Genomic DNA, 26,713 nt, shown 5'->3' on the forward strand with positions numbered 1-26,713 from the left:
GAAGGGAGAGGAAGGAAGCGAGACAAACCCTTGTGTCGAGGGCTGACTTTCATTAGATAGCAGTGAGGGAGCTGCTCAGCTGTGTACAAAACCCCGACCCAGAAGCAGGTCTCTACAAATGGTTTAGCACCAGGGACCAATGGGTGCCAGGGGAAGGGCCCACGGGCGGTTGGCTGTGGGAGTGCACTGACCACCAGGGGGCAGCTCCTGCGTTGATTGCCCCTTGGTGGTCAGTGCACATCATAGCGACTGGTCGACCAATTGTTCTGCTGGTTTGGTTGTAATGGTCACTTAGGCTTTTATATATATAGATAAGGCAAATTACATGCAATCTGTAAAATTTACATTGAGAAGCACAGTTCTGAACAAGAATCCTTCCTAAGAATGAAGGTGCATAACTATATATGTTGTATGTTTCATTTTACTTTTATTTAGGTGTTGCTGTTGTTCCAGACAGTTTTATTTTTGTTTAAGTATAGTTAAGTTTTAGTTAATTTAAGATGATACTTTCTGTGAAAAACTACTTTAACAAATTAAAAAACACTCTGCAAGTACTCTGTCCTGAGGGGAACTCAGCTTGGTTTTCATTATTACCCCTTTAGGACACAGATGAGTTTATTTTACCAACTGGAGCTAATAAAACCCGGGGCAGATTTGAACTGGCCTTCTTTACCATTGGAGGATGTTGTATGACAGGTGGGTATAATAAATTTTTAAGTGTTCTTAATCTAAGTAGTCAAAGATGCTTAAAATCAAAAGCAATTAGAATGTTTTACATTTTTTATCTTTCTGTTATATAAAAAATGAAAAAAATCAGAAGTGCAGTTGTTTTTTAAATATAAAGATGTATTATTTGGATGAATTGTTACTATGATTTACTAGGGGCTGCATTTGGGGCAATGAACGGTCTACGGCTAGGATTGAAAGAAACCCAGAACATGGCCTGGTCCAAACCAAGAAACGTACAGTAAGTCTCATGTAATTATCTGATGTGGTAATGTTGAATACTCTACTCTGTCGGCTTGATGAGCAATATCTTGTGATTACAAATGTTGAGGGTATTGATATACTTTTTGGTCACTCTTTTTTTCTTACTCAAAATAAAAGAAACTAAGAAATCGAGTTAGTGACTCTTAAGCTTTTAAAAGGAATGATTTTTGAGCCAGTGTCCCTCAGTCAGCTAGTGCTACCCCAATCTAACTTTTCAGCTATACCTGTTCATTCTGCAGGCCTATAAAACCTGCTTTTCAAATTGTTGAATGATTAGTATATTATTTGGATTGTTCAGGGGCATCCATAACCATAGGACATGGTAGTGAAGAAATAAAAACCACATAAGAGTAGTTGCTAGATTTGCTATTACTTGACTTGAATTTAACTTCACTTTCCACTTCTGAAATGAAACGCTACAGAAAATTTTAATCAAATTCCTAGAACTTAGAGATAATTCCAGAAGGAATAAGACAGTTTTCTAAGAAAATTGTTTTGCAGAAAAGGGAAAGTACAATTTAAAAGATCAGAAAGTGTATTCTATATAATAAAAGCCCAGCAACCAAATGGCAGAATGGTCGACCAGTTGCTATGACACGCACTGACCACCACGGGCAGACGCTCAATGCAGGAGCTGCCCCCTGGTGGTCAGTGCACTCCCACAGTGGGAGCGCCACTCTGCTGACTGGGTTGAGCGGCGCTCCCACAGTGGGCCAATCCCCACAGGCCACGTCCCCCACCAGTGCACAAATCCTGTTTACCAGGCTTCTAGTGTAATATATATCTTCACCCAGCTTAAGAAATAAGCATGACCTGTCCCTGTTGACATTCCCTTAATATATTGTTTAGTTTTGTATGCTTTTATACTTTATATGAGTGAAATCACAGTATACATAATATATATATTTTTTTAATGAGAGTCTTGTTGGTCTAATTTGTTATTGTTATTGATTTTTTTTTAGAGAGAGAGGAGGGGAAAGGCATAGAGAGAGAAACATGTATGAGAGAAGAGCATCATCAATCAGCTGCCTGCTGCAAAGCCCCTACCGGGGAATGATCTCACAACCCGGGCACGTGCCTTGACAGGGAATTGAACCAGCAACCTATTGGTTCTGTGTCTATACTCAACCGCTGAGTACACCAGCTGGGCTACATGTATTCTTCAATGGCTCACATAGAACACTTGAAACTCCATCTTCATTATTTATTGTTTAACCAGCAGATGGCAGCAGGTGTCTGCTAGAATTAGACCTTGGGAAATTGGAAGGTATATTCCTGTTACTGTGTTGATTATTGCCCTCGCTTTACTAGCCCAGATTCTTGACTATTCTCATATATATATATATATATATATATATATATATATATATATATATATATATATATATATATTCTTAATATTTGTTCCTTCAATAATTTTTTTTACTTTTTGTATTGTGGAAAATTTGGAATATCTATAAAAGTAGGCAAAATAGTACAGTGAACACCTATGAACCATAACTTACTCTCAACGGCCATCAACCAAGACCAATTGTGTCTCATCTTCTTACCTTCCATATTATTATGAAACTAATTCCCAGTGAAACTGATTCCCAGTGTTCTATCATTAAATATTAATTTTGAAGATCTAGAAAAGATAACCTTTGTTTTTTAAAACAGTTATAGTAATTTTTAGAGAGCCAAATTAGTTTGAATTTTTTTTAATCTTTCACACCATTTTTTACATAATCATGCTGCTCTTCTTAGATAAGGAGACAGCATTTAAAAATGGAAAGAAGGTAGGGTTTCAAGCTAGACAGATCTATATAGCTTCAAAGCCTAGTTCTATTACTTGCTATTTTGTAATCTTAGGTAAGCTTTCCATACTGTCTACCTATAAAGATTGTTGAGAGATGATTAAAGTTAGAAGTAAAGGCCCAATATATGGAGGTATGGTGCCCAATTGCATCCCAAAGAATTTTACCAATTTGCAGTGCTATCAACAGTACAACACTATGAAAATTAATATTTTAAAAGCTTGTGACAGCCTTAGTCAGTATTGAGTGTTGTCCAACGCACTTTCCAGTCATCAGTTCAATTCCTGGCCAGGGCACAAACCCAAGTTGCGGGTTTGATCCCTCGTCCTGATACGTGACGAAGGCAGCCAATCAGTGTTTCTCTCTCACATTGATGTTTCCATCTCTCTCTCCCCTCTCTTCCTCTGTTTAAAAATAAAAAAAGAGTGGTTTCTGTTCGACAATTTTTTTTAAAGGCTTGTGACAAATGTAAAAACAACGTGCTAAACTTTAAATATGTCAGTAAGTAATTAATTAAAACAATATACTTCTCCATAAACAACCTTTTGTAAGTAATACAATTTTTTTTTATTGAGCATTAATATTTAGTTCTTTTTTATTTGTTTGTTTGCTGCTGTAATTCTGTAATACCCAGCAGTAGTCAGCTATCCAGACATACCGTTCCTGTGATGGTGTTACACTGCTGGGAGAGAAATGTCCTGTCTTCTTCCTCCAGTTGCCTCTGTCACTGTTCTGGTGGCATCAGGCACTGGTGCAGGGCAGAACGGTGCTTCCTTGAGAGTGTGCTAAGCATCCACTTTGGCTGCTTAGTTCTAGTGTGGGAGCAGACACGGCGTGCTTTCTCCATGTGTTCTGGTTTGCTTTTTCCTTCTCTTCGAGTACATGTTTATTTTTAATTCTGCTTTATGTTCTATAATCCATGATTTGATTGTACTTAATATTCTCAACTTATACCCCTCCCCCCCCAAAAAACCTTAATTGCAATCTAGTTTGTTCATTATAATGGCCATGTCAGTTTCTGTATACTTTCTCTTTTTTTCGTGTTTCTGTAAACTTCTTATAAAATACATTTCAGGCTGTCATTCAAAGCTTTTATGTGTTTGATATATATTTAATTTTTTATATATGTAAGAAATTTTCTTACTTGTTACTCAAAAAGGTTGGCGTTTTACCTTCATTTCTATTTCTATAAAGTAAAAGCCGTTCTTATTGAATTCTGAGGAGGTATTAAGTTTTTTCATGAAGAAAACTGGGAATTGTATTGATACTTTCTAAATAGCTGCAATTATGGTTTTTCACATTACTAGAGCAAATAATGATTCTAAATACAGATTCTTTGTCTTTCTGCCCTTGTAGGATTTTGAACATGGTGACAAGGCAAGGGGCACTTTGGGCTAATACTCTAGGTTCTCTGGGTAAGTAAAGATTTCACTTGATAATAAATTATTAATCAGTTTGATCAACCAAAATTTTTTAAATTCTAGGAAAAGACCAGGAGCTACATAAAATAATCCCTAGGTGCTAATACCATCTTGTATACCATTTCCTTGTATACCAATTCTTAATATTTTAAATCTTTCAAAACTAAAAAGAAATCTCTAAATACTCTCCTGCCCAAGCACGACACCAAATAAAATAATGTTTTAACTTTTCCCTTAGATTATCAATTTTTAAAAAAATATGTTTTTATTGATTTCAGAGAGGAAGAGAGGGAGAAAGAGATAGAAACATCAATGATGAGAGAGAACCATTGATCAGCTGCCTCCTGCATGCTCCCCACGGGGACCAAGCCTGCAACCAGGGCATGGGCCCTGACCTAGAATCAAACCGTGACCTCCTGGTTCATAGGTTGATGCTCAACCACTGTGCTATGCTGGCCAAGCCTTAGGTTGTCAAATTTTTTTAAAAAATGACAACAGCCGAAACCGGTTTGGCTCAGTGGATAGAGCATCGACCTGCGGACTCAAGGGTCCCGGGTTCGATTCCGGTCAAGGGCATGTACCTTGGTTGCGGGCACATCCCCAGTGGGGGGTGTGCAAGAGGCAGCTGATCAATGTTTCTCTCTCATCGATGTTTCTAACTCTCTATCCCTCTCTCTTCCTCTCTGTAAAAAATCAATAAAATATATTTTTTAAAAAAATAAAAAATGACAAAAGCTAACACAACATAGCTGTCCGAAATGAATAAATCAAAATTATACCTAATTTTTGGTCAGATCAGCAAAAATTATATTTTTAAGTTTTATTTTTCTCACAATAGAAATACATGTGTTTTTGTTTCTAAATCTGAAGTACGGTTACTATAAATACAAGTGAAAATTGAAGAGATTCTTCATAGGACTCCCCAGTAGTACTTTTTTTTTTTTTTTAAATATACTAGTATACACTGATTGGCCAGATTATTATGATCTCTGAATGCATAATAATCTGGCCACTCAATGTATATCCTATATAATAAAAGGCTAATATGCAAATTGTCCCCTCTACCAGGAGTTCAACCATCAGGCAGGCCGGCCAACCGCCCATGTCCCCTCCCCCTGGCCAGGCTGGCCGGACCCCACCCATGCACGAATTCATGCACTGGGCCTCTAAAATATATAAATATATATATACACACACCACACACTGAGTGGCCAGATTATTATGTGTTCAGAGATCATAGTAATCTGGCCACTCGGTGTGTGTGTGTGTGTATTGATTTCAGAGAGGAAGGGAGAGGGAGAGATAGAAACATCAATGATGAGAGTGAATCACCGATCGACTGCCTCCTGCATGCCCCCCACTGGGGATCAAGCCCATAACCCAGGCATGTGCCCTTGACTAGGAATCGAACCCAGGACCCTTCAGTCCGTAGACCAATGCTCTATCTATTGAGTCAAACTGGCTAGGGATGGTACTTTCCATAATTGGCTTCTATTAATATTTCTTCTAAACCTTTCCAAATATCTTCTTTGCATATCCGGAGTCATAGTCACATGCCTGGATTAGTGACTATAGCTCGTCCTCCTTTTTGTTTTAAGTGAGTATAAATAGCATTCCATCATGTGGAAAGTCCCTTTCTGGATCAGTCTCTTCCTGATGGGCATTTTAGTTGTTGCCAGGCTTTTGCTATTACAAACAGTGTTCAAGTGATCACTCTTTATATACCTTTGAATACTTACAGAATGATGACTCTAGGATACATTTACCTAAGTATAATTTCTATACTGACTTTGAATCACTATTATATTACTGATCAGTTCCATTTCCCCTGTAGCTTTGCTTTATAGTGCATTTGGTGTCATCATTGAGAAAACACGAGGTGCAGAAGATGACCTCAATACAGTAGCAGCTGGAACTATGACGGGCATGTTGTATAAATGTACAGGTAGGAGATGTTGAATAGAGAGCTCTCTTAATACACTTGAAGTATGCTTTTGATGCATAGTTTTCTAAGGAAACTGCATAATTTTTTTTCCCCAGCATAATCTAGTGTTCTCAGAAACCAGAGATTGTTTTAGTTTTTGTTTGTTTAGTTTTGGTAAAATATATATAAGATTAACCATCTGAACCCTTTTTTTTAAAATATATTTTATTGATTTTTTTTTTACAGAGAGGAAGGGAGAGGGATAGAGAGTTAGAAACATCGATGAGAGAGAAACATCGATCAGCTGCCTCCTGCACACTCCCCACTGGGTATGTGCCCACAACCAAGGTACATGCCCTTGACTGGAATCGAACCTGGGACCCTTCAGTCCGCAGGCCGACGCTCTATCCACTGAGCCAAACCGGTTAGGGCTGAACCATATTTTAAGTGTACAGTTTAGTAAAGTTAAATATATTTACATTGTTGTATAACCAATCTCCAGAACTTATCATTTTGCAAAACGGAAACTACTCATTAAACAACTCTCCGTTTCTCCCTTCAGCCACTGGCAAATACTATTTTGCTTTCTATCTATGAAATTGACTACTTTAGGTACCTCATGTAAGTGGAATCATACAGTATTTGTCATTTTGTGACTGGCTTATTTCATTTAGTGTAATGTCCTCAAGGTTCATCCATGTTATAGCATGTGTCACAATTTTTTTCCATCCTAAGCAGATACTTGGTTGCTTCCACCTTTGCCTACCTTGAATAATACTGTTATGAATGAACATTAGATAAACTAAATACCATTCAATTTTGAAAAATAACCAAAGTCCTAAGAGTTGATCCAAAATGGTCTGGGGAAGATCAAATATCAAATTCTCCTCTAAAATGGAAAAATAATTAATATTCACTGAATTATGATTATACTCTCAGCAATGAATACTTAATAATTTGTTTCCTTTAAAACTCTGTGAGATGAGAAAGAAGAAACAATTGTAATAATCTGAACAATAAAGATTTATTTTAAAAAAATAAAAAAAAATAAAAAAACTCTGTGAGATGAGAATCACACTCCAGCTTTATAGATGAGCACAGTATTAAGACGACCTTTTTCAAAATGTCATATAAGCAGTGACAGCTCCAAATTTTTCATCACTTCAGTTTTAAATTATTTAATTAAACTGCATAAGTTCTATACTCCTGTCTCTGAAGAGCACTTTTGTTTGATTGCTTTGTTATGTCTGAGACACTTGATTAACTGAGCAATTCTGTTTATTAGGTATTCTTTCATCACATATATCAGGTAGTATTTTTGTTCAATTTTTACGAGAAAGAAATGTGAGAAGTCTCACATGATTATAAAGTCCAAGTTTTCCTACCATATCTAGGGTGAGAGGCTTTTCTATATTGAAATAGATTGCATTTGGAATTTTATTCCTTAAGAGCTCACACAACTTCTTGCACCATTTATGATGTGTTTACACACATACAGTTTCCAGGTAGAATATGTCCATGAAATGTTGCCTTGGCATAGAAAAAGCTTAAAAACCTAAAAATACTTTCACATTGAAAATCTGTAGGGTCAGACAAAAGAATTTTAAATTTTAATTGGGAGCACAAAGGTGGCACTCAGCCAGAAAGGGTTTTTAAATAACAAATTAATATTTTAAAAAACGGAAAATTTCACAAAAATCTGGAATTCCAGCTTCTTTTGAATAAATGGAAGACACCAAGCTCACACTGTTTGGTGGCAAATGGCTGGAGCAGAGTGGGGAGCCACTTCTACCTCAGTGGGTGGGCATGGAAGCTGAGTCCCCACCATTCCCTGTTTTCTTACTCAAAGTAAGCTAATGGCATTTCCTGTGTTAGGAGCAGTTCTGAATATACGAATGCAAATTCTAATGTAAGGCATTATGCATGTTTAAAAAAGAGGAAGGAAAAGGCTGAATACTTGATGTTATCAAAAGGAATGGTAGCCTCTTTTCTGTGTCACACACTTCCTTGCAGTAGTAGCTCGGGACAGCTTCCACATAAATTATGGAAAGCCCTTGGCTCCAAAGAGAAAAAGCAAAAAAGATTACCCATTAATTCTGTCAGGTGATGAGTTGGTTGCAGCTCCCTTTCGGTTGTGGACATAGAGGAAGTAAATGATCTGCTGAACCAAAATTCCAACATTGCTTCCCGTCCCTGCCTCAGCAAAGGCAGATTGGTGTCTTTTATTGATTTTGTGTGGCAGGAATGCAAATGTGTAACTTCAACTTTCAGATTTGAAAAAGAGTTTGGGCACTCTAGTCTAGAGCAGCATAAACTGTTAGGGGAGGAATTTCACATTTAGGGAATGGCTAATTCCTGCTGACCTGAATTTTTTCCAATCCCCAGTGTACTCTTCCAAATAGAATTTAAAAAAAAAAGGAAGGACTTTAGCCCTAACCAGTTTGGCTGAGTGGATAGAGCGTCGGCCTGTGGACTGAAGGGTCCCAGGTTCTATTCCGGTCAAGGGCACATGCCCAGGTTGTGGACTCAATCCTCCATAGGGGTTGTGCAGGAGGCACCCAATCAATGATTCATCATTGATGTTTCTATCTCTCCATCTCCCTTTCTCTCTGAAATCAACTCTATACTATATATACACACACACACACCTATAATAATAAAAGCGTAATATGCTAATTAGACTGGACGGCCAGACGAAGAGCAGCCCCGGCCCTTGGAGCCCCTAGCAGGAATTTCGTGCATCAGGCCTCTGGTATAAAATAATAATAAATGTGTTAAAAAGGGGGGGAAGGATTTTAGAATGAAAGTAGTATGATCCAATGTAGCCACTTTAGTACAAAAGTAGTACTTTTGCAGCTACTTAGTAAAAAGAAAAATTATGAGGAAAATACTACATGAGAAAATGTGCCATTGTGACCGGACAATCAAGGAGTCTGGGCTGCCTGTCACTACTTGAGCCAATTAAGCAGAAACAGGGTTGAATCATATATGAGTGTTTATTCCAGTACTGCCAGCAGTATGGGAGAGCAGCAGGTCATCCACAAAAATCAGCTCTGCCCTCTACCATAAGCCAGCTGCTTATATTGGATAGAAGGACAAAGATTACTTGGGAAAATGAGCCCAGGATAATCATTACAGGTTACAAGTCATGCAGGCTTGGGGGGCGCCCCGGGACCAGATTATAGGTAATAGGGGCTGGGGTTGTAAAGAACAGGTGCCTCCAGATTATAAATCTTTCCATAACAATAGGCAGTTCTTGGGACAGGAGGTTGGACTGCATTCCGATGTTAGCTCCCGTGTCCCAGGGCGTACAATTCCCAGCCAAGTGAAAACGTGCTTTCTAATCAGAACAAAACCATCATGGTTAACAAAGCATGATGAATATATCTTATAGTTTCCAATATTCTATTTCTGCCCCTAACATTGTCACACCAGAAAGAGGCTAATTTTTTTAAATCCTCACCCAAGTATATGTTTATTGATTTTAGATAGAGGAAGGGAGAAAGAAACATCTATCAGTTGCCTCCCATACGCACCGACTGGGGTTTGAACCTGCAACTTTTTTGGTGTATGACGACACTCCAACCAACTGATCCACCCTGCAGGGTCAAGAGGATAATTTTTAAAGTAATAATTCGGATATGATTTTTTTTTCTATTTTTTAAATTTTGCCCTAGCCGGTTTGGCTCAATGGATAGAGCGTCATCAGCCTGCGGACTGAAGGGTCCTAGGTTCGATTCCGGTCAAGGGCACATGCCTGGGTTGCAGGGTCGATCCCCTGTGTAGGGCGTGCAGGAGGCAGCCGATCCATGATTCTTTCTTATCATTGATGTTTCTATCTCTCCCTCTCCCTTCCTCTCTGAAAATCAATAAAAATATATTTTTAAAAATTTTTTCATTTTGCCCTAACTGGTTTGGCTCAGTGGATAGAGCATCGGCCTAATTGACTGAAAGGTCCCAGGTTCAATTCCAGTCAAGGGCAAGTACTTTGTTTGCGGGCATATCCCCAGTAGGAGTTGTGCAGGAAGCAGCTGATCGATGTTTCTAACTCTCTATCCCTCTCCCTTCCTCTCTGTAAAAAATCAAAATATATTTTTAAAGTTTTTTTCTTTTTCATTTTATTTTGTTTTGTTAATCCTCACCCAAGGATATTTTTTCCATTGACTTTTAGAGAGAGGGAAGGAGGGAGAGAGAGAAACATCAATGTGTGAGAGACACATCAATAGGTTGCCTCCCACATGTGCCCCGACCTGGGCCGGGGACCCAACCTGCAATCCAGGTACGTGCCCTTGACCAGGAGTCAAAACTTGGACCCTTTGGAGCACAAGCAGGTGCTCTAACCACTGAGTGACACTGACCACAGCAATTTTACTTTCTTTTTTTCCATCATCATTTATCCCTTCTATGCCTTTTTTCACCTATCCCCCCCCCCCCCCCCCACACACACACACACACACACACATACACAAGCTGTCTTCCTGCTCTTTCTATGAGACTATCTCTTATTTTGCTTGGTAGTTCAGTTTGTTCATATGATTTTAGTTCAGGCCTAATTTTACTTAATGAGTTTATGTAAATATTTTTCAGAAGGCGTGAAATGTCATTATTAGATTTCCTATGGCATATGAAAGTGTTCAATAATAGCCAGTATTTTACCACAACAAGAACAGCTATAGTTTTGCTATTATCCATAAGTTTAGGAATGTTTTAGAGGCCTGGTCACTTATCTTCAGGAAATAAGGCCTCAGAAACCAAGACATGGGCCCCCCTTCCCACTCAAAAAAATCTCTGATCTGTTAATCCTACTCCTTCCATAAGTCATCTATAAAAGCAAACTAAACAGAAGTAAAAAGATACACAAATCCAGTTAATCAAATTAAGCAATTGTCATCAGTTATTATTAAAATTTATTTTTTAAATTTTGCCCTAGCCAGTTTGGCTCAGTGGCTAGAGCGTCAGCCTGCAGACTGAAGGGTCCTAGGTTCGATTCCGGTCAAGGGCACATGCCTGGGTTGCAGGCTCGATCCCCATGAATGCCAGTCCTTCAAAATAAAATTTCTATGTGTCAAAAGGAGGAGCCTCTTGATGACTTCTTTGTTTCTGTTACTGGCATCAGCATTGTTCCAGCAAATAAAAATGCATGTAACATGTAAAGTAGGCAAAGGGCTAACTGCCGTAATATATAAAACATTTCAACAAATCACTCAAATAAAAAATGGAGTTAAGGATATGTCAGACACTTCAGGGGGAAATACAAATGACTGCTAAATGATAGAAGTGGTTCAGTCTCACAAGCAGCCAGGAAAAGTAAAAGAAAACATTACAATAATACTTTTCACCAACTGACTTAAATAAGGTGATGGTAGATGGCATTTAATATTGGCAAAAGATAAGCAAGTGTTTTGAAGGGAAATTTGGCATTAGTTATTAATGTTTAAAATATGTAGATCCTTTACTCAATCTAACATTTGGCAGTTTATTCTACAGCGAACTAAGGCATACATGCAAAACTGTATGTCCCAAGGCTTTTGAGACTCACTTCAAGGAGAAGGTGATGTTCGAACAAAGACTGACGCATGAGGGAGCATGTGAGGTGGGAGTCGAGGGAGTGATTTAGGTAAAGGCCCTGAAGCATGAGTTCAAAGGCATTGGGAGGAGTATTTGATTCTGGGGTCATAAAAATGGCAAGGGACCAAATCATGGAGCAGATAGAGCTTCATAGGCCACAGTAAAGAATTTGGCTTGACTGGACATCTGTTAATCTTACCTCCTAAATACCAGCATTTATTTTTACTTATAAACCTTAAATTGTTTGTAACTTCCATAGAGAGTTAAAGTACAAAGTTTATACCAGGAGGTGTTCACTCAGGGTTGATAAACCCTCTAAAACTTCCATAAGATTCTGAAAGAGTCTGGGACACTCGCTACCACCCACAGAAAAGCCCCCTCGAAAAAGACTCAGGATCTGTGAAAATAGTCCTGAAGGGACACAGTAATGTGGGGAGTCATAAACAGCTGAGATAGTTTAGTGTTGCACGGAAGAACTGGGATCGCATGGAAGAGAGGGGTGAGACTGCTGAGGGAAGCACAGCCAAGTTAGTCTCTGCTCTCCAAAGTCATACATAGCTTCCACTCTCTAACAGCAAAGAGAAAAAAACAGGGAAGCAGGAAACAGCCTCCAATGACCCAGTCACCTTTGATTTCTCTCTTTTTCTCACTATTCCCTCATTTCATCAGTGTGACCGCCTGCTTCATAGGTCTACACTCAACCACTGAGCCACGCCAGCTGGGCTCCATTGATTTTTAGAGGGCGTGACAGGGAGGCAGAGAGACAGAGAGAAACATCCATGTGAGAGAGAGAGATCAATTGGTTGCCTCCTATGCAAGCACAACCACAAGGGCTGGGGATCAAGCCTGCAACCGAGGTACGTGCCCTTGACCAGAATCGAACCCGGCACCCTTCAGTCCATGGGCCAATGGTCCTCTATCACTGAGCCAAACCAACTAGGACGATAGTCATGTTCTTTAGAATCCTATCTAATAAAAGAATAATATGCAAATTGACCATCACTCCAACACACAAGATGGCTGCCCCCATGTGGTCAAAGATGACTGTGCCCATGTGGACACAAGATGGCCAGCAGGGGAGGGCAGTTGGGAGGGACCAGGTCTGCAAGGGAGGGCAGTTGTGGGCAATCAGGCCAGCAGGGGAGGGCAGTTGGGAGGGACCAGGACTGCAAGGGAGGGCAGTTGGGGGTGATCAAGCCTGCAAGGGAGGCAGTTAGGGGCGACCGGGCCTGCAGGGGAGGGTAGTTAAAGGGAAACAGGCTGGCAGGGGAGCAGTTAGGCATCAATCAGGCTGGCAGGCAGAAGTGGTTAGGAGCAATCAGGAAGGCAGGCAGGCAAGCAGTTGGGAGCCAGCAGTCCTGGATTGTGAGAGGGATCCCAGATTGGAGAGGGTGCAGGCTGGGCTGAGGGACACCTCCTTTCCCCCCCCCCCCCCCCCCCCGCACTAATTTCGTGCACCGGGCCTCTAGTCATGAAGATAAAGACAAAGAATTAGGGAACGGAATTAAGGTGAGGATGGGACTACACCAGACTATTGTGCATAACGAAAGTCTTTTAGTGCTATCTTGACTTTTAAAATTATGTATTGGACTACTTCGATAAAAACAAAAGTGATAAAGATGTATCAACATAAAAATTAGGCATTACTTTGGGAGTGAGGTGGAGAGAGACAGTTTAGTAGGCACAGAGTTTCAGTTTTGCAAGATGAACGTTCTCTGGAGATGGATGATTGTGGTAGCACAGCATTGCCAGTGTACTTAATGCTACTGAACTGGACACTTATGGTAAATAACCATGTTACATATATTTTACCACAATTTTTTAAAGTAATACAAAATAATTGTCAAGTTCATGCAAAAAAATTTTTGAATGGTGTTTAGTAGCCATCTCAGTGTGTAGGTAAGGTTGTTCCTCTGAAGCAAGGGCCACCAGTTCCTGTTTGCCAGATGCCTGTCTGTTCCTTATGCGTTACTTTTTTTTTTAAGTTACATTTTAAATACTTCTATCAGTATCGCATAATAGCCTTTGGTCCCTCAGAGCCTAAAATATTTTTCTGTCCATTTTATGAAAAATTTGCCAATTCTTGCTCTAAAGTAATTGTCAGTTCAATATATAAGCTCTGCCACTAGCCAGCTCTCTGCCTCCCAAAAGGCATTTAAAGATTCTGGGCCTCATTTCCCCGGGATTAGAAGGAATATTTGCCCTCGCTGGAAGAGTTGTGTAAGGATCCAAAAGATGGAAGGTAAATCTGTGAAACATGTCTCATGTTTGTTATGCTTTACCGACACCGACCGTTGGCCTTATTTGATTACTCTGTGTTCAAAACAAGTTATTTGCTAATCAACTTCCTGTGCTTAGATAGCCAGAAGTTGTTTTGATTACAGAAAGCCTAAAGCCAAGGTCCTCAAACTTTTAACAGATCAACCAGTTGGAAAACTCTAAAATTAGTGGTAAGTGTTAAAACTAAAACATGGCTGGTATGTGATAAAAGGCTAGCCTAGAGTAAGGATTAACTGTGCTTAGTAAATCAAACACTGCATATTTTTGGTGTTTCCTTGCTGGAAATAAATTTTTTCTAGTCTTCAAAGAAGTAACTTAATTGATTTGAACTAAGTTTGTTTTATTTTGGTCAGAAAGTAGAAAGCTTTCTGGGGGATAAATTGTTCTTTATGAATACTTAGTATGCTATTAATGCCCCAAAGATCGGAAAGCCTTCCAGTTTCATTGTTACCCCAGTGCCTATGCCCAGGAGGTTCATTTGATGGCTGAAAACTAGTGTAAAAATCTTTCCAAAAGAGCCAGGTAGAAACTACGTTAAGGTACTCAAAGCAGTGGGCCAACTGGCAGGCAGTTTGCAGCTATTTCCAAGCCCGCAGGCAGACTTCAGAGCTCTGGGTGTGCAATCTACTAAAGGTCCAGGGAAGTTAGCCTGAATGTTTGATCCAGGAAAGAGTGTCTGCAAAAATTATGGTGCTTTCAGTTACTTGCCTGCCATCATTTTTCTAATAAACAGCAGTGAGGCCACCTTAGCTTTTGCTTTGTGTTGACTCAGAATGGTTAGAGTATTAAATTATGTAATCTGTTTCAGAGAATCCTCATTATACTCAAAAGTTCAGGTTTAGTAACTGAGCCATAGTGATCTTGCAGGTGGCTTACTTTTATTCTCCTGTACTTTGTAGTTTTTTCCATTTTAGGAAATTGGTCTAATTATAGTTCACTTTCAGCCCATAGAAATTTTTATTAACAAAGATAATTTGTAGGTCCTTATTAAACTGAGATTGTTTTAAATTAGCAGATTGAGTGTACATTACTTCTGTTTCAACCACATTGAATACAGTTGCAAATTAAACTGCAATGCCTAGTCTAACTATAGGAAGATAATATAGAGATCTGGACTTAAAGGAGATATCTATTAAATTTTTTTGATATTGCCGACTCTTCCCCCTCCCCATATTTGACATCTATTTATAGATGTTGTGTATGCAGTTTCTGTTTGGGTCTGTTTAAGAGAGATAATTAGGGCGTTTCATAGTGGAAGCCTAATAAGCAGGTCAGCTATCAGAACTCTTCAGACTAGAGAGGCTCCTGGAAGGAGTGGCCATTTGATCTATCAGCTGAAACCATCTGGCAGGACATTCACTGCAGAAATGGTTGAAGTGAATTTGGCAACATCACTGAATTTCACAGAATTTACTGTCTCAGACCTCAGTAAGGTAATCACTGGATTGCAGCTCCATTCCCTTTGCTTTCCTGACACAACTTGAAAAAAACACTCCATAGCTGCAGAAGTAGCTGCCTGAAGTTTATGGTCCCTACTTGTTTACGAAACTGTAAAAAACATCCAATACTTGTTACTTTTGGTACCTCCCATTTGTCTTGGTAGACTTGGGGGCTATTGTCAAATAACTAGTTGAAACATTTTTGTTTCTGCATTTCAAACAAAATATCTATTGCTGATCCTTTTCAACACAAAAAATATTTTGTTGTTAAGCAAAAATAGTCTAATCCTTGAATGTTTTCAACTAGTGTGAGGATGCTAAAAGCCTCATTGCTCAGCTCAGCAGCTGTAGGAGATTCTGACTCATCAGTGAAGGAAGGGGGGGCGGGGAGTGGTGCTTCTCCAGCACCTAACTCAAAGCTTCGTTACAGCCACTTCTTACCACTGCTTGAATCTTTAAAGTTAGTATTTTCAGAACATGTGCAGAGTCCAAAGGCTGCTCACTATTTCCAAAGAGTGTCGCCTTGTCTGTATCACTGCCGTAAGTCCGTTGACAGTGCCTGTGTAGTCTATATTAGCAGGAAATACTTTATCTGGCTGGGACTTCAATGATAAGCATAAGATCTTTAAAAGTATTGTAAGAACAAGTCAGATTGAGAAGTCAAGAAATTGTTAATGCTGATTATCTTATGTAAAAATTGTGACATTGAAAAATATTTTAAATATGAAATATAGTGTGTATATTAAACAGGTCATTTATCTCCTGATTGGTTTATTATATCACTTTTAAAACTTTTACTCTCCACTTGGGATGGAGTCTTTATAAACATGAATGCTATGTCTCAATCTTGACACTCGTTTAATCCTTTGGTGCTAGGACACTATGCAATGCAAATCTCTCTCTCTCCCCCCCAGGTGGTCTTCGAGGGGTAGCACGAGGTGGTCTAGCAGGACTGACACTTACTAGCCTCTATGCACTATATAACAACTGGGAGCACATGAAGGGCTCCTTGCTGCAACAGTCACTCTGAAGATTCTGCCAACTTTGACTAGAGGACACTTCAGTAGTCATCCAGATCAATTTATGAGTCAGTCTGGAGTTCTCTCCTGTACCTACAAATAGTTTGAAAAATTGTGCAGATTTCCGAATTGCTGTGATGAAGATGGTTGACTAGACTGGCTCTCCTTCCAGCCATTAGTGAGTTGAAGCCAAAACCCTTTGGTGGCTGAGTAATATGGTTCTTTTTCAAGATCTTGCACCTGTTCTCTTTGTTACCTCCTGAACTGGAAAACCACTTACTCCCATCATTCAGGTCATTCTTGTTGTCAGTACTATATCACCATGTTTGTTCATTTAATGATCCAAGACTGTAAGATTGCCTTGTATTCCCAATAAAGTGTGAAAAACCAAAGTCCACTCCAATGTAAACATAGTGGGTGTTTCCATTTAAAAACATCTTTCTGATTTTAAAGTGAAATTTACCCTTAGCATTTGTTTCATGTTTGTGTTGAAATGAAGGGTTACTGGCAGTATTAACAGATGGGCTAAGATTTTCCTCCAATAGAGTTGACACTAAATAACCTCAAAATACTTCAGATTAAACATTATGCCATTAGAGTAGTGTGCTAGAACCACCTGTCCAGTGGTCATGCTTAATTACGTATATATTAACTCAGCCCCTTCCTGGGGATAGTTAGAAAAAGAGATGTAACAGATAAGAGTCTTACGTTTTTAAGGAAGCCTTGGGAAAGTGAAAGGAAATAAAGGCAAGTTATTTCTAGTATCTATATATGAAAATATAAAATTGCACTGCAGATTATACATATACATAATAAATTCTAAACAACTGGTAGTTATGACTGGAAAAAGTGGGGCCTTTTTGGATGCATCTAATGAGGGATTTGGCAGAAAGTTTAGCAGATTGAAAATTAAAAGGAGTAACATGAAGAGTTTGGAGCAACAGACTGAAAATGGAAGTTAGTAGCAGCATACCTATTCTTGCTAATTTAAGATTCATAAAATACAGATATTTTATTGAATATAAAAATTTTTGTTATCAGTGTACTACTAACCAAAGGTTATCACATTTACATGTGATAGAATATTTTGTTACAAGGTACTTTTACAAATACACACAACTATGGCTGTTAGACTTTTAATGGAGGAAAGTACAAAATGCATCAATGCAAAAGACTTTTACATACTAATTAACAAAGTGATTAATGTAAATTTAGGAATACACAGTGTTAAACCTCAAAAACTACAGTTTCCTGCAACCTAAAATGGAAAGGCTCCTTAAGTTTTTACCCACCACCTTTATTAAAGTTTTAAATGGAATTTGGGGGAGACAAAATAATAGAGGACTTTTTCCAGCCATGGTTCAAGAATTCCAATGAAGCTGTATGGCAAATGACACTGTTAAGACTGAAATTTCCCCAAAAGGGCTTTCTAGATGACAACATCACACACTTTAAAAGTATTTCCAATACCATATACCAGGGTAAGTTGAGTGGCTTAATTTAGAAGCCTGGAAAGCTGCTATATCAAAGAATTTAAAAACATAATTCCCACCTCTCTCCTACAGAGAAACTTTAAATCGTAGGCATGACTTTAAGGATTTTGAAAAAACACCAGTTTTCATAAAGCTTCAATAAACACCCCAAGGCACAAGTGTTCAGAACAGCCTGCTCACTGCACTTTTAGAGGTAAAGGTACAAGGTTCACTGCTTGCAGTAAGGACATTTAATTTATCCCTAGTTAAAAGCACCAAGTGTCAATGTCAAGCTCAACTTCCATTTACACAGGATACACCAATAAACAACCCTTAGGATAATGGATAGTTCAAGCACTATATTTCCAACGTTTTGCCTTTTGCTCTCTGATTAATCGGCACTGGGGTTCTTTTGCTTGCATTTCTTCAGAATATTTTCAAATAGGATTACCCAGAATATTATCTTAAAGCAATTTTGAGCTTTTCTAAAAGAGCTCACTAGATAATTTAATAACACTTAAGGAAATAAAGACAAAAATTGCAGTAGCTTAATTTCTTCCAAAAGAAAATGTAGAATCTGACCCGTGGGCTAAATGTTTTGTAATTAATGTCAAAAATTGCCAAGATGTTGGCACACATTTTGGTTTACAAAAAAACGAGAGAAAAAAATTCTCTGTTTTCAAGGTTATTTGTGTGAAATATGCTATATATTACTTAAACAGAAGAAATAATGACTTCCACCACTAATGGAAAAAACCCACAGCAAGGAAAGCATCTAAAGAAGGGTAACCAAAAGGTTAAGGAAGTTGACTAGCTTTAAATCAACTTGATTATAGAACTCTTTCGTTTTTAAAACTACAGTTTTAATATACTAATAACACAATCTAAGGAGCCATGGAGGCTTGTGAAAGAAATATCCACCAAGATACTGTGTTTCTTTCTAGTGTAGGGGTGAATTGTAAGAAGAAACTGAATCATCTCAGAATCAACAGCCTTTTTCTTTTACACAGTAATTCGTAAGTGATGACATTTCACTAGTTCAAAATTAGGCAGGAAAGGAACTAAACTGGCTGGTCACCCAGAAACACTATGATTTGGCAAGCTGCAGTCACTCGGCTCATGGAAATGTGATGATTTGCAGAAAAGTTGCTTGATTCTAGTACTCCATTCCTTCACATCTGTAAAGAAAGGTCCACAGATAAACAATCACTTCACTGTAGCATATAAACATTTCTTCCCACCTTAAAAGCTCACTCATTTCTCAATAAGCTATTTGAATCCACACAGGTTCTAAAAATTACAACTACATTATTATCTTAAAATGCCACTTTCAAATATGTACTAGTTATTTCATAAAGCAAGTTCAAGTGAAATACATGAAATTTTATTATCTCCCTCTCCCCCACCCCTCATTTGCCTAATATTCATTCCACTAATATGAATCTGGTTTAATAGGCAAAGTACGAGTTTATATATAAGAAAACATAAGCTGTAAAATCTAATATGTAGACCAGGCGTCCTCAAACTACGGCCCGCGGGCCACATGTGGGTGTTTTTGCCGTTTTGTTTTTTTACTTCAAAATAAGATATGTAAAGTGTGCATAGGAATTTGTTCATAGTTTTTTTTAAACTATAGTCCGGCCCTCCAACGGTCTGAGGGACAGTGAACTGGCCACCTGTTTAAAAAGTTTGAGGACCCCTGATGTAGACGATTGGTGTGTACCCACCTGTAGAGGAGTTCGATATAGCCACTTTTCTTTATCAACTTTAAGCTGCATACAGGCAAAGAGATCACAAACTGCTGGGAGGGCATAGTTATGTTCTGGGGGGAAGTTATGTTCCTCCTGCAGGGGTGAATTAAGTAATACTTCCTGCAAGACAAAAAGATGGGTTGCTACAAATAATCTTCCCAATAATAGTGTCTATAAGGAATAATGTAAATGGGCATTCTAATAAGAGCAAAGGTGACAATTGTTTCCTCTGCCCCTAAATTTTTTCCCATAAATAGCAATAAAACAGGTTGGTGTTTTTTGTGTATTTTCCCCCTGCAGGATGGGGATTGTGGACCTGGAGAATGCACAAAAACTTCCGTCTGAATATTCACAGATCCTCCATTCTGTTGCTAACATTGCACCAAAATCAATACTTAAGCAAAATTTAACTTAACATGTTTAAGGATCTGGGCCATTTGCAAGGTTTGGGATTAAGGAAGTAAAAACCTGTTAAATATATTTCAAATGGTGCTATTTTGATGTCTGCCCACCTTGGCCTTCTTTCGTAGTAGCCACTTGTCTTCTCCTGAGGATAACTGACTGAGGTTTCCTGTCTTCTTTCCTGGCAAGACCCAGTCAGCTGTATTAAAGGGACACCAGGAAGTGGCCAACGGACTCATAAGCTTTTGTTTGCCAGCTCTATCTTTGGGATGTCCTTCTTTGCATGAGGGTATGATGAGCCACTCTGACAAGGAACTGTTCCTTATCATCTTGAAGGAATCAGCAATTTTGGAAGGAGCCATTGCCTTTGATATTTTAGCTTGTTCTGCTGCCTCTTTCCTGGAAGGACAGAGCCACACATTCAGGGAATCTGGATGCTTCTCTGATTCAGGTTTTGGTTCCGCAGGCATTCCATTTTTATCCTTTCCTTCTTTCTCCAGCAGCCACTTAGACAGAGCTTCCTTCTCACAATTTTCATCACACACACACTCTGCAAAGCTTGTACAGGGCTCATTGGCTTTGCAGACCTCCTCTACTTTATATGGGTCCTGATGGTTCCGGACAAGCCAATCCTCAATAACCATGCTGGGGGTGGACAAGGGTTTCTTGGCCTCACTGTGGTCATTCAGGCACTTCAGATTGCCCAGGTTTTCAATCTCCACACCTTTGGGCTGGTTGCCCCGACAATTGGTACAGGAATCGGACTTGACAAGCCAATCGTTCACATTGTAGGACTCGTGGAACACCTGGAACAGGAGCTTAAACTTCTCACTGGTTTCACAGCTGCCATTCCCAGGCTTCTCCAGCTTTGGAGAGTCCTGGTCAGTCAACAGCCAATCAGAAAGATTCATCTCATCTTGATCAAGAAGCTCTGGATCTTCAACCTTTTCAGTATCAACGGAGCATGAGCTGGTGGTAGAACAGCTGTTACCCTTTTCGTAACGTGGTTTTTCAGGAACTTCTTGTTGTTGGCTCTTGTGGAGCCAGTTTTCCAAGCCCTTTAGGTTGCCCCAGACATTACTAAAGACACTGCAGGTTCTGGAGGAAGTCTAAGCAGAAAGTACACAATATTAGTTCACCAGAACATTATGAGTGCTTTGGGATTCAATGATAACAGTTCTATTTGCCTATTTACTACATTGCCTAGTGTTTCTAAATTTAAGTATACAGAGAAAAGGGATTTCTCTGTTGCAATAATAAAATATTTGAGTACATAAAAAATATTTTCTGCAATTTAAAAAACTGAAAAATATTAAAGGCAAACTAAGAGAAAGCATTTGTAGCATAAATAGAAAAGAGAAATTAGTTCAACATAACATGCCTCTATGAATAAAGACAAAAGTGAGTAAAAGATATACTTATGCAAATCATAGAAAGAGGCTAATAAACAGGAAAAATACTCAATTTCCTTAAACAAAACAAAACTTATTTTGTGTCAAATTCACAAAAACACTTATAAGTACTCTTAGAGAAGTTTCAGGGAAGCAAATACAATCAATATTCTGCTGGGGGGAATATAAATTAATATCAGTTTCCTAGAAAGCCAAGTTGGTAATATGTATCTAAAACTGTAATCTAAGAATGCCATTTCTAGGAATTTTCTCCTAAGGAACTAACAAAGAATTAGCTCCTGAATGTTTAGAGGAACTTTGTTTATATTCCCCCCACTAAAGAAAACCTAGAGATTAAATTATAGCCAATCAATGAAACATTATATTCTATTAAGGATTTTATAGAAGAAATTAAGTGAAGGAAATATATTCATGCTCTATTAGTGAAAAAAAAAAATCTAATAGCCAAAACAGGACTTATAGGATAATTTTTTTAAGTATATGTGTGCATAGAAAAATCTATATATAAAAGCCTAAGCAACCAGTCAACTGAACAACTTAACAACTGGTCGCTATGATGTGCACTGACCACCAGGGGGCAGACGCTCAATGCAGGAGCTGCCCCCTGGTGGTCAGTGCGCTCCCACAGTGGGAGCGCTGCTCAGCTGAAGATGCCAGGCTCATGGCTAGTGAGCACAGCTGCAGGCGCACCAGCCTCTCCCACCTCCCCGGCCTCTGTGGCAGCACTACTGAGCGGCAGCAGGCGCAGCAGGGCTGGGATGAGCAGAGCGGCCTGCCCGGGCTCGGGCATCTCCCTGGCCACCTGCCGCATTGCGCACTACTACAGCCTTCAGGGGATGTCGGACTGCCCGGTTTTGGCCCTGCTGCAGGGATTGGGCTGAAACCAGCAGTCCAACATACCCCAGGGGTCCCGTATTGCGAGAGGGCGCAGGCCAGGGTGAGAGACCCCAACTGGTGCACGAATCCGTGCATCGGGCCTCTAGTGAAGTACATAAATAAAAATGTTACAGTGGTTGTCTCTGCATGTTGGGATTATTTGTATTTCTTTATATAGTTCTTTGTTTACTAAACTTTCTATGGTGAAGAGATGTCACTATTGTAATTAAAAGTTATTAAAAATACATGTTTCTAGACCAGAACTAAAAACTAAACAAAAACATACTAACTCCATCTACTACTACATCTACCTCAGAAACAATAAAGCAGCAACATACCTGACTATTCTCGAAGATCTGCTTTTGAGTGAGCCAGTCCTGGAGATTGGTGCTGGGTGTGTAAGGAGCTGGATGACCATTGGCCGGTTTGCTTCCAAGGAGCCATTCACTGAGAGGGACAGCTGTGGTGCTGGATGCTGACTTCTGCTAATCACATAACAAGACAATGAATGTCAAATGCAGTAGAAAGTTCAGGAAAGCAGGAGACCTAAACTCTCTAATCTTGGCTTGCACTGACTCTTCACAAATTACATGACTTCCTTAAGCCTCCATATTCACAATTATAAATGAAGTAGTACGGGTGAATTCCAGGGTTCTTCTCAACTCACAATGTCTAGAAACCTATATTTGAATTGCCTTTAGAAGTAAATCTAATCTATGAATTATAAAAGAAAAGGATACCCAAGCAGAGAGCTAATGACACTTTGTTTGTTTGTTAATCCTTACCCGAGGATATTTTGCCATTGATTTTGAGAGTGGAAGGGATGGGGAGAGACAAAGAGAAACATCCATGTGAGAGACACATTGATTGGTTGCCTCCCGCATGCACCCCAACCAAGGCTGGAGATATGAAGCCTGCAACTGAGGTCCATGCCCTGGACTAGAATCAAACCCTATACCCTTCACTACACAGGCCAATGTTTTGTCCAGTGATCTAAACTGGCAAGGGCTGATGATAATTTCTTATGAACTAACTAGAAGCCCAATGCACGAAGATTCATGCTAAAATAGGCCTTCCTTTCCCTGGCTCCTGGCTGCCGGCACCGCCTTTCCACTCCCACCCAGCCCCCGGAGCCGCCTATTTCCCCTCCGGCCCTGCCCACGCTGCTCAGAGGCCCTGAGATACTGGGGGTGGGGCGGAACGCTGTCCCCCCGCCCCGCCCCGCCCCTCGGCACCTGTGTATGCAAATAAACCGTCATCTTTGTCAGGTTAATTTGCATACTCACTCCTGATTGGCTGGTGGGCATAGCGGAGCTAAGGTCAATTTACATGTTTGTCTATTATTAGGTAAGATTGATAACAATAACTTTCTATTACTCAATACCTATTAAACATCTAAATTTCTATTTGACATTCAGTCTCAAAGACTTTAATTGCATAAACTAACCCAGCAAAAAAAATAAAAGTGATTTACTTAAACCCCAAAAGAAATATTAGCCAAGTAATAACTCAGTAATCAGAAACAAAATTACATTTTACCTGCTCAAGCAATGGGATATATCCTCTTTTCTCCATGAAGGGCCCAATATTAGATGAGCTAGCATGAGCCATCAACTGCTCAGGAATTTGCTATAAAATAAAAGCAAAATAATCATGTTTATTAATGTTAACTTTCATACCAAAAAGTGAAATTGTAATTCCTAAATTTCAAAAGTATTAAGCAAAGCATTACCATTTCTATAGAATATTCTTTACACTAAATTCAATGATCTACAAAGTAGTTACCAAATCTGAGAAATCTCTTATTTACTACGTAACATCATACAAGAAATTTCACCACAATTGGTAGTATTACTACTTTTAACAAGACCCAAATGAGACCATGTTTGCTTCTTTATATCAAACACCATTCAAGCCATAAATTTTATAAGAAATATGTCAAAGGTTTTAATACCAGATGAATTCTTGAGATTATCCATGAGTCAATACCGCACCCAAGAACTACCAGCCTAATGCCCTGTCATCTTAATCAGAATGTGAAATTTCTGAAGTTCACCAAATTCTCTAGAAAGCCAGTATCCAAATTAAAATGTGATGTTTTTAGTACCATGTGTGAGGCCACAGACCTGAGCAGCACACTATGAACCATCTGAGATCAGTATTACTCACCATGGTCTTGAGGGACCCAAACGTAGTGATGGCCTGGCGCAGAGCAGTTGTGTCTGCTTCAAAGAGTAGGACAGTCGAATCTTCAGGTTTGAGGGTCAAATTGCCCAGTCTGGAGAAAAAATAAAATAAAATCTGGCTATTTTTAAGAAATATCTATTTCAACTTCATCTAAAACAAAAGCCAAATTGTGAATTATCTGAAATGATGGTACTTTTCTAAGACTCTCAACCAAAGATAGATCACTTAACCATGCACCAAGTATAATATTAAATACTAGAGGCCCGGTGCACGAAATTCGTGCATGGGGGGGTGTCTCTCAGCCCAGCCTGCACCCTCTCCAATCTGGGACCCCTCGAGGGATGTCCAACTGCCCGTTTAGGCCCAATCCCAGTAGGATAGGTCCTAAACAGGCAGTCGGACATCCCTCGCACAATCCAGGACTGCTGGCTCCCAACTGCTTGCCTGCCTGCCTTCCTGATTGCCCCTAACCACTTCTGCCTGCCAGCCTGATCACCCCCTAACCACTCCCCTGCCAGCCTGATTGATGCCTAACTGCTCCCCTGCCAGCCTGATTGCCTCTAACTGCCCTCCCCTGCAGGCCTGGTCACCCCTAACTGCCCTACCTTGCAGGCTTGATCACCCCCAACTGCCCTCCCTTGCAGGCCTGGTCCCTCCCAACTGCCCTCTCCTGCTGGCCATCTTGTGGTGGCCATCTTGTATCCACATGGGGGCAGCCATCTTGTGTTGGAGTGATGGTCAATTTGCATATTACTCTTTTATTAGATAGGATATAAAGCAAGATGATCTTATCACAGGAACAGAGAAGTCAAGTTAAATCCAACAGGTGCAATGAGTTACAAAAGTGACTTTTTTTTTAATACACCAAAGTCAAAGTGCCAAAAAACAAAACAAGCAAAGATAGTCTTTACCTCTCCAGGCACACGGACACTTGATTGGCTAGATCTTTGTTTTGGGTGCACTCCAGTTGATGAATAAGACAATTGAACTGGCCCAGTAACTGTAAGAAAAATGAAACCACCTTGCCACAATGATACAAAAAGCACCAAATGTATCCAAGTCAACAAATAGCTCTTGAGATTAAACTTTTATCTGATCCCACAATACAGGAAAGATTTTCTCTAGAAACCAGCCACCTTACCCAGTAGAGCTGTTGGGCCTGCTGCTGAAGTGTCTCCTCTTTAAGCTGATAGATGAGATCTACCTGTTCATACAACCACACCTCCCGGCTTCGAAGGCATTCCAAGTGACGGCTTATGCAACTGTGAATCTGGGCTTTAATCTAAGAAATACATACATATTAATATTAGCTTCACTATTGTTATAAGGCCAAAGAATTATTTCCCACTGAACAGTGAGGCTCTTAAACTTTTGGGAGTCACAAATCCTTTTGGCTACTCAATGACATCTCCCCAGAAAAATGCACATACTAAAATTTGTACCTATAATTTCTGGGCTTAGTGTCCCCAAAGCCCCAAGGACCCATTTTAAGAATTCCAGCTAAAAAATTATACCTAAGCTCTAAAATCCTCCCACAATACTAAGAGGCCAGGTTAATTTTGGGGTGTCCTAAAATAATCAAGAGAAAATATAAGGATATGTCAGGTAATACTGATCCCCCTCAGTTTTTCATATAATTTGAAAACCTATAGTTTTATAAATTTACAAGTGTAATAAGACTATTGAGTTAATAACTAGCCTTTATCTCTTTTCTCACCTTGCAAATGAGCAACCCATTGACAACGGTAGACCAATTTGATAAAGAGATGTGCCACTATATGTCAACAACCAGAGACCACTAGGATAGACAGTGTAAGTACAACTGTAAAGTAAATGTCTCTGGAAGCATAAACAGTGATTCAAATAGGGGAAAATATAAAATTCTAAGGAAAAACATCAAAACAGTTATAAATTATCAATGAGAACCCACATTTTAAAAAAACTATTTTAGCCCTAGCCAGTTTGGCTGAGTGGATAGAGTGCCAGCCTGCAGACTGAAGGGGCCCAGGTTCGATTCCGGTCAAGGTCACATGCCCAGGTCGTGGGCTCGATCCCCAGTAGGGGCCATTCAAGTGGCAGCCAATCAATGATTCTCTCTCACAATTGATGATTCTCATTCATTCTCATTCTCTCTCTCTCTCTCTCTCTCTCTCTCTTCCTTCCTCTCTGAATTCAA

At 39.4% G+C, this 26,713-nt stretch overlaps 2 protein-coding genes across 5 annotated transcripts in view; one reads left to right on the plus strand and one right to left on the minus strand.

Annotated features, from left to right (window-relative positions):
• Positions 1-17,416, plus strand: part of LOC307112600 (mitochondrial import inner membrane translocase subunit Tim23) — a 39,966-nt gene extending 22,550 nt beyond the window's left edge. Inside the window, exons 3-7 of the mRNA XM_079793370.1 lie at positions 603-696; positions 883-967; positions 4,143-4,201; positions 6,042-6,152; positions 16,333-17,416. Coding sequence (XP_079649496.1) covers positions 603-696; positions 883-967; positions 4,143-4,201; positions 6,042-6,152; positions 16,333-16,448 — 465 coding nt within the window. The 3' untranslated portion in view covers positions 16,449-17,416. The remainder of the gene's footprint in view (positions 1-602; positions 697-882; positions 968-4,142; positions 4,202-6,041; positions 6,153-16,332) is intronic.
• Positions 17,417-17,557: 141 nt separating this feature from the next.
• Positions 17,558-26,713, minus strand: part of NCOA4 (nuclear receptor coactivator 4) — a 28,212-nt gene continuing 19,056 nt past the window's right edge. For 2 of the 4 annotated variants that reach the window (XM_079793368.1, XM_079793369.1), the window contains exons 3-10: positions 25,679-25,819; positions 25,449-25,537; positions 24,520-24,628; positions 23,890-23,979; positions 22,689-22,832; positions 20,173-21,171; positions 19,637-19,780; positions 17,558-19,087 (exon numbers count right to left, since the gene is read on the minus strand). In XM_079793368.1, the coding sequence (XP_079649494.1) occupies positions 19,082-19,087; positions 19,637-19,780; positions 20,173-21,171; positions 22,689-22,832; positions 23,890-23,979; positions 24,520-24,628; positions 25,449-25,537; positions 25,679-25,819 (1,722 nt within the window). In that variant the 3' untranslated portion in view covers positions 17,558-19,081. Of the gene's footprint in view, positions 19,088-19,636; positions 19,781-20,172; positions 21,172-22,688; positions 22,836-23,889; positions 23,980-24,519; positions 24,629-25,448; positions 25,538-25,678; positions 25,820-26,713 lie in introns of all 4 variants that reach the window. The other 2 variants (XM_079793366.1, XM_079793367.1) reach the window with 1 other exon arrangement.

Source organism: Cnephaeus nilssonii (genome assembly GCF_951640355.1).
Source record: "Cnephaeus nilssonii genome assembly, chromosome: 16".
In the NCBI taxonomy this organism is placed as follows: domain Eukaryota; kingdom Metazoa; phylum Chordata; class Mammalia; order Chiroptera; family Vespertilionidae; genus Cnephaeus; species Cnephaeus nilssonii.